The 16,715-nt window shown below is 42.8% G+C and overlaps 1 protein-coding gene across 1 annotated transcript in view; it reads left to right on the plus strand.

Annotated features, from left to right (window-relative positions):
- The window catches only part of TTBK1 (tau tubulin kinase 1), a 124,023-nt gene that overhangs the window by 16,891 nt on the left and 90,417 nt on the right, over window positions 1–16,715 (plus strand). Inside the window, exons 3-4 of the mRNA XM_085313470.1 lie at window positions 1,678–1,836; window positions 9,659–9,806. Coding sequence (XP_085169596.1) covers window positions 1,729–1,836; window positions 9,659–9,806 — 256 coding nt within the window. The 5' untranslated portion in view covers window positions 1,678–1,728. The remainder of the gene's footprint in view (window positions 1–1,677; window positions 1,837–9,658; window positions 9,807–16,715) is intronic.

A 16,715-nucleotide genomic window follows, 5' to 3' on the forward strand; every position in this document is an offset into this window, starting at 1 on the left:
GGGTGGCTGTACAGCATACGCAAGCTCGCTGGTAGCTTAGGGCTGGTCAGGTCAGCTCTTCTACCAGAGCAAAAAGGAGCCTGGGAATGGCACCAGACTAACTTCATGAATAAGAAGCACATATGTTGTGCTGTCAAACGCAACAAGTACTTTCTCATTGGAGAGCTTTCCAGTTTGCTTACTGCCTTCAGTGTCTGGGTGCTGAAAGAATTGCCACCTTCTGCAGATACCGGACTCTTTCTATGCGAAGTCAGAGCATTTTGAAGCATCTTTTCTTCTGAAATGTCTTTAAGATTCAGTTTCTTCTTCTCTCTGTTACCATTTTCATTGTACTCTAGCAGAAGTTGGGGTATGTGAACATTTCTATGCAGCCCTCTTATAGTGTTAGTCTGCTGCTGGCTTGGTCCAGGGTAGTTATCCTCTGGTTTTAGAATGAGGTCTTCTTTTGAGATGTTAGTCTTGTTTTTTTGTTTGATCATCCTTTGTATATCTTGCACTTTATGACATATTTCTATCTACTGCTTCCTTGTGCATCGTACATGCTGGCTGCTTTTTATCCTTCCTTTTCAGTCCTTTTATTGTTAGGAAGTGGCCTCTTTTCTTTTCTCTCTATTTTATCTCATAATTTTCTGGTGATTTTTCTTTTTTGGCATGAAGAAGTGTAATGATTGAATGACTGGCTCTAGTCTTTTTTTCTAATGTGGTCTGTATGTTTTTAACCTGATTTTAACTTTGCAGTTAGAGTACTGCAGTGACAATCATTTTTAGGAAGGAAAATACGGAATATTCTTGGGAAAGGATGACAGAACTGGCAAGAAAACTTAATAAAAGATTTATTAAGTCTGGACTATTTCCAAGACCAAAAAGTATCTTATAGGAAGATACAAAATGCCTGAGGAAGATCTTTTATCAGTTCTGTTTCAATTCATTTGCTTCCAGGGAAGTAGAGTTCTGTAGAAGAATTAAAGCAAAACATTCAAACCCAAATTAAGTTCAGAATAGGCTGTCTTGAACTCCCTATAAAGACAAGGGATGAGATGGAATACAAACATCATAGGAATAAGGTATCTTTCTGTATTTTAACRTGATAGTTTTTGCAGTATGTGTTACAAGAAGGACTAATCTGCGTGTGGCTGAAGCCCCTTCTAACCATCCCCTTCTTTTTTACTTGGCTGTTCCTTACAGTGGTAGTAACTGACTCTCCGAAGGCCCTTCTACCCTATCCAGATGCTTTTAGGCTTATTGAATGCAGTACCGGGCAAACCTGTCTGATTTGTGTTGGATGTCATCCAGTGAAAACCATAAAAACTGCCAATGCAGCAGCTGCTCTGTTAAAGCAAGACCTTTTTGCCTGGTGCAATTACAGCTCTTGCAGCATAATTTGGCGTTAGATTCTCTTTGACATGTTGGCTGTGAGTCCCAAGAGCACTGGACTCCTGCATGGTATAGCCAGTAATTTGTCACCCTTTCAGTTTTTGCTGCTGACTTGAAGCATGGTTGTGTTTGCCAAGTCTGTGCATGGAGTGAGCTCAGGGGTTTGTGAGGTGAGTTTGCCTTCTTTCCTAAGAGACTGTTTCTGATTAAGTCATGAGCAAGACCTGTGAAGATGTAGTGTGCGCTTCTTTCATGACCTGCATTAATTTTGTGATTCCTTCCTCTCTCCCCGTTTTTCCACAGATAAATGGCTCATTTAAATTGGGAGCTACTAAAATACTCTCTGGGTGGCAAATGCAGTGCCTAGCAGCAGTCATCAAGGACGAACCAAACATGAGTGGAGGAGGGGAACAGGTCGACATACTGCCGGCCAATTATGTGGTCAAAGATCGATGGAAAGTGGTGAGTAGCTCTAGCTTTGTGCTTCCTTTGGTGCTCTAAACAGATTTCCTGCTCCTGTAGTAATACAGAAACTTGTCTGTTTAACCCTGGGCTCCAGCAAACAGCTGTAGAGAGATCTGGTTTAACATACTAGTCAGATAGTGCAAGAAGATAGTCAATATTGCTTTAGTGTTTTTTAGACTGTGTGGTATTTTTAGAAGACTCAACCAGCCAGGGCTTTTTAGGTAGGATTAAACGGTTGCAGCTGACTGAGTCATCTTTTAGTAAGAAACTTGAATTTAAAGCTACTACTGCAAAGAGTATTAGAGGTATGCCTATAAATAAGTTATATTAAAATAAGTTTAAAGCAAATGTTCAAGGTTGTAACATTAGTCACTCCAAAAGTTAGAAATTCTGTAATTTAGGTTGTTGATACAACTTCTATGTAAATTTATTATGATGAAATTTACATTTACATTTATAATTTTAAAATTATATCACTATATGTTAAGAGTTTTAGTTCTTTATGGGACAACTGCCTCATTCAGTATGCAAGCTGGATAGGATCCTTGAATTAGTAACCATTTCGTCCTTTATGTATTCATTGTGTGGCTGAAGGTCTCACAATCCATTTAAATTCATAGCATGAGTTTGCCATTTAAAATCATTTTTTGTGTTATTCATTGCTGTAGTATCTATGTCAGAGATACTAATGATTTTTTAACTGATACTTTTACCAGGTAATGTAAGAGAGAATGATCAAATTTCTTTTACAGGTAGGGTCTCAAATTAGTTAGATATTTTATTTTATATTATTTTTTGGATTTAATATTTATGACCAAAGCAGAACTCCACTAGACTGCCTGTGTGTCTAGGCATGCTTAGCACTTCCATAGTTTGGACCTGACCCTTTTGGGTCGGGCATGTAGCAGATGAGGAGCATGAGATTAGTGACTGCTTGCGAGCAGCTAGGGTTCATCTGCTTGACCAAAATCATGTAGGAACACTGTGGTAGAGACATGGGGAGAATCTGATCCTCTAGACATGTGTTTCATTGCCACCAGATTTGTTCAAAAGATGTGGTTCCCCTTATGTATAAGGTTTCCTCTTTATTCATTAAGTGAGGTTCTCTAGGAAGGGAGGAAAATGGCATTGTACTGCCACTTCAGTTAAAGACACCAGAATATAATGTGTAATAGGATCACATCTGTATAAGCTTTTCTAAGCATTAGTGTTTTCTGATTTTTGGCTTAGCTTTTAAAGAATTAAAAAAAAATGTCTGTGCCATTTTGTCTTTGATTTGGATATGGCTGTGCCATTTTGTCTTTCTTTAATTTGGATTACTAGCAGTGCCTGAATCATTAAACTTGCAGCACAGACCTCTCCTAATTGAACTGCCAGTGATTTGTAGTAGTAGCGGTAGGTCATGTCTCTCTGCTGGCTAGCTGTGGTACCGCTGCCCTATGAGTTTTGCAGTGGGCTGTGAACAGCAGAGGACTAAAGAGATTCAGAACTTTAAACACTTCAATTCCAGGTTGTGGGTAGGATTATTTTCAATAGCCCACTTCAGACGGTGTATCATCCTTTCCCTTGACTTACCATGTGCCTTTATCTCTTTGATGTTTCTGGGCAGTCCACTTTGCTCTGTTCTTGTTCCTCCCCCGTTGCTTGCCTCTCTTTGTCATAGTATTTTGCTCCTGCTTTCTCCGTAGCCTTCACTTTTCTGCCTGGCTTATCCTTTCTTTAAATATTTTTTATTTCCAGCCTATTTATATTTAAGAATTCAAATTGCTCCTCTTTCTCCATGCTTCCTGAGAGCAGATGGAGAATCTCTATTTTCTCTGCAATTGGACACCAAACTGAGACCTCCTGGAAGCTGTCTGGAGCAATTTCAGGGAAGTCTTGCTGTGCTCCTCTGCAGGGCTAGACCACATATACTTGGGAGGATAATATGTGTGCAGTTTAACTGACATACAGGACTTGAAATATCCTTTGTGCTAATGGACTTCTAAAATCCTGCTTCCAACTTTTAGCTGGTTCTCCCTGGGCACAAACTGAGATTTTTCTCACACCTACAATTTGGTCAGATTGGTACATGTTCCTTACGAAGTTGAAGTTGGACAGATTCCTGCTGTCAAGCCATGGCTTCAGATGCATGGATTCAGATACTACCAGCCACCCTGGCAAAGAGACCCGGAAAGGAGGGAGAGGGTGTTAATCTGTATTAGTGCTAATTGCTATAGTGCACGTGCTTGTAACTGTGCCACTGTGCAGCTTCTCACATTCTTCCCCATCCCTCTGTATCCTAGTTAGATTTGGCCTGTACCTGTTCATACTGTTCATCAAGCTTGAAGTTTCTCCTCCACAGGCAGGAGTGCTAAAGCTTCTCTATTAAATGATGGGAGTAATACTTCTAACATAGAAAGTGTTAAGCTGCTAGAAGCTCTACCCATTAACCCTCCCCCCATCGGAAGTACAGAGATGTGTAGCTATTTTGCTAGCACTAACCGACTCTTAACTGGAAAAATAGCCTTTTACATTTTCTAATGTTGGTTCACAGCAGTCTTCACTACTGCAGTGAGGTCCTCAAATATTACTGCTACCCCCACCCCCAGAGGCCCTGAGAAATTACAGGGGCGTAAATAGTGAGGAGGGATTCTGATTCCCAGTTGTGCTTTTAACATTTAGCTTTATGCTAGCTGAATTGTGTGTTGAGAGCCATTACTGCAAGGTCACTTCTGTGCCCTGAAAAATGCCCACCCTTTGGGCAGGCTTTCTGGGCTGCCCCCTTGCTGTGTTAGTACCAATGTTGGTGCAGCCATGAAGCAGTCAAAACTGGGAACTGAGCAGGGTTGAAAGAATCTGGCAGTGTTATTAAAATACTTCTGCTGACCAAAGAAAGCGGATAGTTAAGGAGCACTGCTCCTTTCAACTATCACTCGCTCCTACAAGCGAGCACAGAATTGTGGTATCGGTACTAGCAGAGTATCTGTCCCTTTTTACTTTGTCATAGACCTATTTGAATCTAACCCACAGCATGCAAGTGGGACAGGCTGAGCTTTGCTGCCACTTACAGGTCCTGCTCAAGCAGGTGTTTGGCATATTTAGATGAAGCTGGGGCTCAGCTGCCAAAGGGCTTTTTGTGTAATTTGTTCTCCCATTGTAACTGTCTCTGGCTGGGCTGGGCATCCACTTGAACCTTGTGGTTCTTAGGCCTGGCATGCTTCCAGCGTAGAGGCGATTTCTAATTTTAGATCAGTTTAATGTATTCCTTAGGCTCCTTTCTTCGTGTCCTTCCATATGCTGACTGACAGGGTTTTAACAAATGAAGATGTTAGTTATCTGCATTTAGCCTGGTGACAGTTCAGTTTTCTGTTGCTCCCTGAGTGTGTGAAGTCTGGCTGTCTGGCTGACTGACAGCAGTGAGGGGGGGTTTTTTGTTTTATTTTTTTAGAATGGCATGGACTGGGAGTGTTAATGCTTTTTATCAAAGCTCTCAGACCTGAAGGAATAGTCTTTTGAGCCTCATTCTTGCAAATGTTTTTGATGGTTTGACCAGATGAAATTTGGATGGTGTTGGAACCATGCCACTTTTTGAGAGTCCCCAGGGATGACTTCATATACATCTACTCTGAATGATGTGGACTTCTTTATTCAGGGGAGAGAATGAAGTCAGACATAAGTTGTACTTGCATTGAACTATATATAGCTACTAATGCTGAATGGATAGCACTCTCTATCTCTCCTGATCTCTCTGTATTGGGGATTTGGATTTGTTAGCAAGACAAAGTTGGCAGCTCCTGCACTGCACTTAAATACAAGTGGTGGCTTTTGCCCTCAGGTAAATAGTGTGTCAGGAGCAGGTTCTTGTTCCTTCCAAATGACTGAAGTTCTTGAACTAAAGTTCTAATTACACTTGTCCCTGTCTTGTTTATATTAGACACCTTACTAGAAGCCCCACAAAGTCTTGTGGACTCTTTCTTAGCCTTGTCTTGATTGCAAAGGGCATTTATGGTTCCAAGAGGACACCTGGGACAAGGGAGGTACTTTGTCAGTCTTGGGGACTGTTGTGGTCTCTCTTTATTCTGTGCAGAACTGCTCTGAGTGTGCTTGCCAGGTCTTCAATTAACTAGAGTTTGACTAGTTTACTACTTCTTGATAGGCTTTTCAGTTCATGCGTGTTTTACATTAGTTGTTCCTTGAGTGGAGTGGACATTGAGGGTCTAGTGTAAGTAGGTCCACTCTTCCTTAGCTTCTGTGAAGTTAGATGAGGTCTAGTAGCCATTTGTGGATGAACTAGCCCATTGAGTTGGGCTGCAGGAGTTGCAGACTTCACTATATAAGGGTTCCTATAGCCAGTCCCAGTATTTGCTCTTTGATATTGCCAGCATTTGAAGCCTGACAACGATAGCTTTGATTCTGGCTGATTCACTTGTAGGTCGTTGGCTCTCAGTTTGGTCCTTCACTCTGGATTCACGGCACATATTCTGGTTCCAGACCTTGCTACCAGGCATCCAGGAATGCCTTGGATGGCAGACTGTATGTTTAGAGCAGCTGTGTCTTTTACACTTGCTGAGTAAAAGATTTAATTCGTAACAGAGGGTTATTTTGGTGGGGATTGGCTTTGTTTTTTTGAACCATCTCTGAGTGGAACAGTACAATTTCCATTTTCCTGATGGAGTTACATTTTGTCTTCTAGAGTAGCATTTTTTTCCTTGGGGTCTCTAAGCTCTGGAATCTTGTGCTGCAAGAACCAAATTATTTCCAGGATATTTGTGAAAACTAGAGGCTTCAAAGGAAGCTGGCCGTATCTTGAATAACTGCCGATATATCTGGAGGGGCTTCAGATAGTGGCTTCCCTCAACAGGACATGGTTGTTTTTTCACACTGCCAGCTGGAAGTCCTGAAGGACAGTTCAGTTTGCAGAGTTCCCAGAGCCCCACACAAAGAAATCGAGTGACTTTTTTGGTAACTCAGTGCTCCAAGGGACTGATGTGGCCATCTAGGAGAAAGCGAGAGAAGAACTGTAGTGAGTTGTGTGGTGGTGTGGCTACTGGTGAGATACGGAAAGGACAGAAAGGACTGAAAGCACATCTGAGAGGCAGATTAATTTTAGTTGCCTACATGTGAGTGGAAATAGATACCTGTACTTGATTAGATGGAGATACTCACCTGACTCTATGGACTGTAATAGAAATCTGGATCCCCAGCTTCCATATAGACTCATGTATTTAGTAGGATGACTCCTGATGGTGATGTAGGTCTGTATCTCAATCTTAGCAGGTTATGGACAGATGGAAAATGAGGCACACACAGAATCACACAGAATCGTTAAGATTGGAAAGGACCTCTGGAAATCATCTAGTCCAACCTCCCTGCTCAAGCGGGGTCACCCAGAGCATGGCAGACACGATTGCATCCAGGCGGGCTTTGAATATCTCCAGAGAAGGAGACTCCACAACCTCTCTGGGCAACCTCTTCCAGTGCTCCATCACTCTCATGTTCAGGCAGAACCTCCTGTAGTTCAGTTTGTGCCCGTTGCCTCTTGTCCTGTCACATGGGACAACTGAAAAGAGTTTGTCCCCGTCCCCTTGACACCCTCCCTTCAGATCCTTATTCATATTGATAAGATCCCCCCTCAGTCTTCTCTTCCCCAGGCTGAAGAGGCCCAGCTCTCACAGCCATTCCTCAGAGGGCAGGTGCTCCAGCCCTCTGATCATCTTTGTAGCCCTACGCTGCCCTCTCTCCAGTAGCTCCATGTCTCTCTTGTCCTGGGGAGCCCAGAACTGGACACAGTACTCGAGATGAGGCCTCCCCAGGGCTGAGTAGAGGGACAGGATCACCTCCCTCCACCTGCTGGCAACACTCTTCCTAATGCACCCCAGGATACCATTGGCCTTCCTGGCCACAGGGCACATTGCTGGCTTATGGTCAACTTGTCATCCACCAGCACTCCCAGGTCCTTCTCTGCAGAGCTGCTCTCCACAAGGTCAGCCCCCAGCTTGTACTGCTGCCTAGGGTTATTTTTCCCTAGATGCAGGACCCGGCACTTGCCCTTGTTGGAGCTCAGGAGGTTCCTCTCTGCCCAACTCTCCAGCCTCCCCAGGTCTCTCTGAATGGCAGCACAGCCCTCGTGTCTCAGCCACTCCTCCCAGCTTGGTATCATCAGCAAACTTGCAGAGGAGGCACTCTGTCCCCTCATCCAGGTCATTGATGAAGAAGTTGAACAGGACGAGACCCAGTCCCCAGTCTTGAGCCCTGGGGAACTCCACTAGCCACAGGCCTCCAACTAGACTCCACGCCACTGATGACARCCCTCTGAGCTCTACCTTTCAGCCAGTTCTCAAACCACCTCACAGTCCACTCACCTAAGCCACACTTCCTGAGCTTATGTAGGAGGATGCTATTGGGGACAGTGTCAAAAGCCTTGCTGAAGTCAAAGAAGGCATTCAGTAACTCTACCTTCTCTGTATCGTTCGTCACCAGGGCCTCTGCTCCATTCAGTAGTGTGCCCACATTTTCCCCAGTCTTCCTCTTGCTACTGATGGGATGAGAACAGGATGAGAAGAAAGTAATTCTCTGAACAGTGAGGCATAACATGGGGTGGTGACTCATGGTTACCACTTAGATGATTTTCATTAAAATTTTCTGTTCTCTTTCTTGACCCTGCATTTAACAATTTCTTTATTCATTTTTTTTCTCTTGAATGATATATACCCATCTCTCCTTTGTGTCAAATAAAAGGCTGTGATGAGTTCACCTTACAGACACAGACAGAGARTACCCAAGCAATGAGAAAATGCCTATATGGTACGCTCCCAACCTCAGCCAAGGCCTTTAGTTGCAAGTTAACTAACCTCTTCTGTACTAAAGAAAAGGATGTGGCTGCTGAGGACCTCTGGATGTCACTGAGAAATGAAAATTGCATCTGTCTATATGTACATGTTTATATGTATATATGCTGTCAAGTCCCAGCTGAAGGAGATCAAGGATTCACCTTCCAGGAAAGGCAGAGGATCTCAGCTTGCTCTGAGTGGGTGACTACTCTAGTTACAGGCAGATGATATCTCTAGTAGGTGCATATTAAAAATGTTGAAACATAGATATCTTTAGCTTTGAGTTTATGTCAATTGCAATTGCTTCTGTTTCCAAGTAGTGAGAACCTCCTATCCCGATACAGCCATAATTTTGTTCAGAGGCACAAAAAGCTTCATTTGGTGGGTTTTTTTTCTTTCTTTCTCTTCTTTGAGAGAGTAGAGCTGTACTTGTGGCTTTTACACAAGTGTAGTTGGCAGCTCTCTGAAATGTGACGTTGAACTAGCCTCACTAGTAAAGCAGGTCAAGCATCTTGTAAAATATTCCAGTGGATATTTTGTTCTGCATTTAACATCCTGTGAATGAAATTTAAACTTCAGTGAACTTACTTTTTGTGGGCGTTATTCTCAGTTACCTTGGTTGTGTTCTGCTGCAGAGATTGGAGGGTGGGGGATTACAGTTTGTATCTGTCTTCTTTTTTACTATCTCCTTGAAAGGTCTTTTTTTGAATTTCATCAGCTTCACTGGTGTAATAGGCATTGTCATTTACTTTTACATTTATCATGTTGTCACTTGTTGGGCTTGTTCTTTGTGGTACAGGAAAGTGTTTATACATAGTACCATCAAGCGGGCAGCTACACTTTTGTCTAACTTGTGCAGTGAAGGGATTCAGTCACAGCACAGAAGAGATTTGAGAGCTGAGTGTGTTCCTTCCTGTGCAGCAACGAAGCTAGTGCCTGGCTCTGTGAGGACTAACTTGATGGCATCTCTCTTGTGCATTGTACCAAACCTCCTTGTACCATTCTAGTTGAAGAAGATTGGTGGCGGTGGCTTTGGAGAGATTTATGAGGCAATGGATCTGCTGACCCGTGAGAATGTGGCCTTGAAGGTGGAATCAGCCCAGCAGCCCAAGCAAGTTCTCAAGATGGAAGTGGCTGTCCTGAAAAAGCTGCAAGGTAAGACAGAAAGAAGCTAATAACCAGAGCTCTTCTTTGAGGACCTTGAAATGGTAAAGGTCACTGTGCATGTTAGCAATTAGAATCCAGAGGTATGAATGTTGGGGGAGCGCTTTTTTGGTGGTGATGGGTGGGTTGTCTTCAGCTTCCATCTACATGTGATGCTAATGTTAAATGGCTCAGCTCAGAATGTTAATACGTTCTGCAAAGCGTCCTGCTCCCTCCTACTATGGGAAATAGCTTTGTCTGCCCGGCTATAAGAAAAACAAGGAGACTTAAGCTGAAAGACTGAACAGACTGGTGATATTTGTGAGATAATAAGGGATTGAGTAGGAGATGTCTGACTAAGAAATAAGGTTAGCTTATTGCCTCCCAAAGGACTAGGACAGGGGTTGTGACTAAAGCACTATGAGCATCAAAGAGTCTCCACGTAAAATAGTTGAATAGGGAATGAAGACAAGCAGAAAAAGTGGATAACATGAAGGACAGGGGAAATGGCAGTTAGCTCTTTTCTCATGTACCTATCTTGAGGTGTGAAGTGATTCTAGGTCTTTCAGGTTTGGGAGTAGTGGTATTGAATGATGTTAATTTGAATTGAAAAGCTATCCTTAATTTTACTTAAAATAGCTACATATCAGTCTAGAAGTGAAAGTTGGCTTAGGTACCATCAGTTTCTATAGACTGTTTTTTCTCTGGCAAAGCTTTTAAGTAAGCTGCCTGGGAAGCAGTAAAGCCTTCCTTTAATGCTGATCCCTTCTTTACTTTCACTGAAGAAACTACGTTGAAGGAGGAGTTGCCTTATGCAAGGGTGCTGTTTTCTATTTGCTTAGATGAAACTATAAATAATGTTAAAGTTGAAGCTTTTTGTGATGATCTTAAAGTTTTTAAATTCACAGTCCTCAGGAGTGAATTAGTAGAATAGAGTGAAAGGAGTCAGCTGGTATCTCAGAGGTTCTTGCAGTGTTGGTGAGGTACAGCTTAACACCAAAGGATGTAAGGGGACAGTGTTTGTAGCTGTCCTTCCTGGCTGAAGCAGCGATGATGGGACTTCTGCTAAAAAATGATGACTAGAGAGGATGGAAACAAGGAATTTCCAAATCTGCCGTTGAGGAACTGAGAACTGTGGTTTACTAAAGTGCATTGTGCACTGATTCCCTTGTGAAAGCACAGGCAGCTCTGGACAGGTGCAGTTTTCATGTTCTAGTATAATATGCTTTTAAAGGGATGTTCCCTTTTGTGGGATCCCACTGTAGCTGGGGAAACACCTCCTGAGGCAGTGGGTAGTATCCTTATCACCAGGGCTCATGCTTCAGAGATGGTGTTGCGACCCTGTGTCCATACCTCTACCTTGCCCTTGCTTGACATCTCCAGAGGTGATTGAATTAAAGGGTGATATAGTTTCAGGTCTTGGGACGTTGGGTCTGCTTACTGTCTGCAACAGAATGATTCTAGGGAAAAGCCAGGAAATTATTTTCTAAGTTCAGATAGTTTTCCAAAGCTCTTCATCTAAGAGGAGGAGTGATGAGGCCTTTTTTGGATACACTGTGCTGTAATAATTGTAGTTAGAATGGTAAAGAGAGTCCAAGCAAAGGAGAAGTCAACCTATGTAGTCAGGAGAAAGGTTGCTGTTGATCTGAGAGAGACCTGGGTTCATAGAGGCTCCCAGAGAAGAGTAGAGCTGGTGACTGAAGTCTGAAGCAATATAATGAGGACCTGCAAAGCTGAGATCTAGATTTTTGCTTTTGCTTGTACACTTGGAGCTACTGTGAAGTTAAAATGAGGAGTATGACTGTGTAGAATGGCAGATTTTTAGAATACGAAGAGGAAACATTAACACTAGCTAGCATGAAAGTATGTTACATCTACGGCAGGGAATGCCTGAAAAGTATGACCTGAAGTCATCAAATCAGAACTAGCAGGGAGTTGACTACTATTTGTGTTTTGTCATCAATGGCTATTTCTGTAAAAGCTGAGAATACCAATCATTTGAAAAAAGGCAAAGCTATACACAGAATGATCCTCATAACTAGCGTCTGGAAAGTCTGTCTGCAAAGCAGTTATCAAATCCTACAGGACAGAAAAGACCTAAAATGCAGAATGGACTATGCATCAGCTATTCTACATTCAGGAATCATGAATTGTTTTAGCCATATTAGTAAAGATCAAGTTTCTTTGTGAAGAATACAGCTTTTTTTCTGTGCAAGGTTAATTCCTGAATGCTTTACAGAAATAAGTGATAAAGATAAAAATAAGAAATAAGGTTGAGTGAGTTTGGATTCATATACTGTATATTTTTTCACCGCAAGCTGACAGRGAGGTGTGAGAAACATTTTAGGCAGGAACACACTGACCTAATCCAAACAGTATTTAGGAATCAGTCAGTAGTATTACCATAGATAACAGGGAACAGTTCATGCTTTTTGCAGGTGGAAAAGAAAAGAGCAGTGTTGTGTACAATTTCTCTGCTTTTCTGGTGGGATTGAGCATTGAAATGCTTCTTAAATAGTATACCCTTGTTGGATTTTATTTAAGTATTACACACACATTTAAGGACTAAACAGCTGCTGCTTTCTTTCAGAGCTTGTGATCGTAATTTTGCAAGTTACTAGAGCTTCACAGAGTTTGGGATAGAGCAGGCTGGCCATGAGCCCAGGCTGCAAACCTGCTTCAGGACATAATTCAGGTGCAACCCACTCTTTCAGCTCCCAGTCTGTTTGGACTGCAGATCATTACCAGCAGTCAAACTTTCTGAGATACTACCTGCCACCAAAGCAATGGCAAAAGCTACATAAGGAACGTAATTTTGCAGGTCACCGACAATGTTGCTTCTGCATATGCACTCCACACAGCACAGCTGGGGTACTAATCGAAGTAAGACTGTCCTAGAGAGTCTCCATATACTTTCCAATACCTTGTGTATTTGTGCTTGGCATGTGAGTGCTCATACTGCCACTTAGTATCTCTCAACTGCCCTGTGCAGTCATCATATTCTGCTGTTACTTGATTTTTCTAGCTGTACGGTGCCCTCACTTTGTCTGCTTAGAACTTGGCGCCTTTGCCAAAGGCAAAGTTCTTTCTGACTTGAATTGTTACTTGTGAGGAATGTATGTCACCTTCTAATCCACCTTCTAAATCTTTATCCTGTCTGAGGACTGGGAAATCCTACCAGTGATACCCTTCTAGGCTTTTGGAGAAATGTGGCTGAGAAGTTAGGTTACAGAATTTCTTGCTGAAGTAAGTGAAGGCTGCTTTTGCTGCTGGAGCTCCCAGTTGTCCTGTTATCACAGATTTAGACAAAAGGTTCTCAGCAAAATTTTTCTCTCCCCTTCTTGTCCCCATGTCTGTCTGTCTCTTCCTCTCTGTTCCCCTCTGCCTGCCCATCTGTCTGCCTTTCCTCCACTTCTGTCTGTCTCTCCTCTTTTCCCCCTTAAAAATATTTTTATGTGAGATAATGCGTGTGATTATACTATTAGCATATAATTTTAACCTCAGTTAGGCTTTTGTCTACTTTGCAGTCAGGCTAGGTCTTCTGAATTCAGTTTGTGAAAAGCCCAACTCATCTTGCAGATGATAGAAAACTGGGAGGATTGGTTGATAGACCAGACTGGTGTGCTGATTGGAGAAATGGGCCAGACTGGTATGCAGCTGGAGAAATGGATTAGTAGGAATCTCATGAAGTTCAACAAAGAGAAGTACAAAATCCTGTACCTGGAAAGGAATAACTGTGTCCATCAGTACATGCTGGGGGTCATCTGTTTTTAGGGCAGCTTTGCAGAGAAGGACCTGGAGGACGTGGTGGACAAGTTAAACATCAGCCAGCAGTGTGCCTTGCAGCAAAAAAGGCCAGCATTGGACTGCATTAAGAAGAGCATTGCCAGTGGGTTGAGGAGTTGATCCCTCCCCTATACTCAGCACTAGTGAGACCTCATCCAGAGCGCTGTTGTTCAATTCTCGGCTCCCCAGTACAAGAGATACAAATATACTGGAGTCAGTCCACAAAGATGGTTAAGGGGTTGGAGCATCTGTTATGTGAGATAAGGCTGAGAGAGGGAGGATTGTTCAGCTTGGAGAAGAAAAAATTTTGCAGGGGACTTACCATGGTTTATAAATGCCTGATGGGAGAGAGTAAAGAAGATAGAGTTAGACTATTAGTGGTATSCAGTGACAAGACAATAGGCAAATTGAATTACAAGAAACTCTATTTAAACAAAAGTAAAAGCTTTTTTACTGTGAGGATGGTCATACACTGGAACAGATTGCCCAGAGAGATTGTAGAGTCTTCATCCTTGGAGACAGTCAAAATTCAACAGGACAATGTCCAGACTTGAGCAGCCTGCTCTAGTTAATCCTGCTTGAGCAGGGAGGTTCGATTAGGTGAACTCCAGAGGTTTCTTCCAACCTCAACTATTCTGTGAGTCTGTGATCTCTCTCAGTTAGGATTAAGTTGTGTGTCCATATGTGCCCTTGTGAATTCATGCATAGTCTCTATGTCTGTTAATGAAGCCATCTAGGAACCCGTATGTGATATGACCATGTCCAGCTTCTTTTTGCCCTATAGAAAGATATGCAGAGCAGCTCTATGAGGCAGTGAAGGACACAGAGTACCTGTGTGTGCATCCACTACTTCCTCTGATCAGCACTGCTTTTGGGTTTTCCAGTAGCCTGTGGCCTTGAGAACAGGAGGTGGCGAGCTTAGATGTCATCGAAAAAAAGAGCTTTCACACCTGTTTCTCTAGCTAAACTGTCTAGTTTTGCTTGCCAAGTACAAGCTTAAGCTCCTTGAGAAGGTTTTGGCCTCTGTAGAGTGTCTCTTGCCTCCTGGGTTGACTTTTCTGTATTGCTGATTGAATTGCCAGAACCTTACATAGAGCACTGTGTGCTACACTTGCTGCAACCAGTATCATATCCTGGCCACTTACTTCAGCTTTCCTTCTGTGCCAGTTTTCATGGAAGCAAAACGTCAGAATGTCCAGAGAGGAATTTCTTTACACACTGATTTGTCTTTTTTTCTTGAGAATGCATACAGCCTTCTAGCTTTTTATAAGCTACAAGACCACTTTGTGCTATTTGGGTGACTTTTTGTGTGGCATCTAGGAAAAAAACAAGTGTTCTGTTCCTCCTGTTGTCTGCCCCAGTTTATATTACAGGCCTAGATCTCATGGATTTCTTTTGAGGAGTTTTTTAGCAAGCCCTGGTGATGGCACCACAGCTCCTTCCACTTCTGTTTGGTAATGAGCAACGCCAAACTGGCTCCAACCACTTCAGCAGCAGCATTGTCTCCTCTGCTTTAGGATGTGGAAGCTATTTGGTATGCACCTGGAACAGACCACCTGGATCAGTTTGCTCAGAAAAGGTCTCATTCACATGACCCAAACCCACTCTGCGAACAAAGTTGATGTATGATAATGGGACTGATTTAATGCTGCATGAGAATTTACTCTAAAACTCATTACTGTTGCAAACCAGGACTTTAAGATGTGAGAATCCTGTTCTTCAAAATCATGGTGTATGGGGGGGAGAGGTGGTTTTGTGTCATCTACCATTTGGAAGAATCCTATCATTTCTAGAAGCAAAGGCAGGTTTTTTGTATCTTCAATGCTTTTCTCTTTCTGGAATGCAGGCAGGGAGAGACCTGTGTTCTCTTTCTTTGTCTTTTTCTTCCCACCCTGGAGCTTTGCATTTCTGTTTCTCATCTCTGAAGTCTTGGAGGTTAATCAGAATGTAAAAGTGATGTTAAAATATTTTTGCAGCTTTGAGGTGCTTGGCTTGGGCTGTCTCACTTTCAGTCTGGCTTTGCAACAGTAACTATAACTGCAGAAACAGTAAATCAGTATCCATGAGTAAATCCAGTGGAAAATCAGTAAATCCAGTAATTGGGCTGCTGCAGAGAAAGAGTTGTGAAAACAATCCTTAGATGCTGTACTGTATCTGCTGTAGATGCTGAACTGGGTCTGCGTGAGATTTTGACAGTAGATGCTTTGAATACAGGAAGTTCCCTTTGTGTCATGTCTTTTGGGGTTGAGGAAAGAAATGCTTCTGCAATTAGAATTTGTTGAAGTGTTTGCAGCTTGCAGTGATTGTGGATTTGAGATTGAGGGATTTCCTTTTCACAAAGGAAAGCGTGTGAGTATATATGCATGTGAGCGTGTAGGTGTGAGCTTACAGCATAGTGGGCTGAGAAGCCGGAGTCCATGTTTTCATTGCAATGCAGGTGCTGGAGTGAAATCCCCTTGGGTTCAAATCCATGAGCCATCTGTATTGCTGGCTTTGAATACATCTCTAAAATGCCAGGATTGCAATGGAGGATTTTTAGGAGAGCCAAGGCTTTGCAGCTGTGGATGAAATACCCACTTATGCATTCTGACTGATCTGCATTGTGCAGCACTGCTGCCTAGAGTGACCCACAGATGTTCCATGAATACATGCGATGTGACTGGCATGGCTTGCTTTCTTGCTTGGTCTCCAGTCCCAGCAGAGAGGTCTCTGTTGAATATTCTTATGGAAATGCATGTTCTATTTGTGATTTTGGCACAACTGAGCAAGCCAGTGACCCAGCAGTACAGTGGTGATTTGTGGGATGCTGCAAACGTTGACCAAGAAGGAGCAGTTGGATGGTCTGTGGCCATGAAGACTTCTCTAAGGATAGTGAATACAGCAGACTTTGCTAAGCTGATCTGGCATGGGTTCATGTAAGTCTGATTTAGTTAAGACAACTCCTTCCCCTCTGGACTGGGCAGGAGCCTGGGAACATTCTGCTGCTGCCTTCAAGTCCATGTGAGCTCATGGCAATTCCTACGTTGGTCAGCCCGAGTCTCTTTTTTGCTTTCGGTGTCAAGGAAGTTGGTCACATTCAACATGTTGGAGACTGGCTGGATGTGTCTTGTTGCTGCAGTTGTCCATGGYATTGCA

Source organism: Rhea americana, unplaced genomic scaffold (assembly GCF_003343005.1).
Source record: "Rhea americana isolate MKP2758 unplaced genomic scaffold, rheAme1 scaffold_387, whole genome shotgun sequence".
NCBI lineage: Eukaryota > Metazoa > Chordata > Aves > Rheiformes > Rheidae > Rhea > Rhea americana.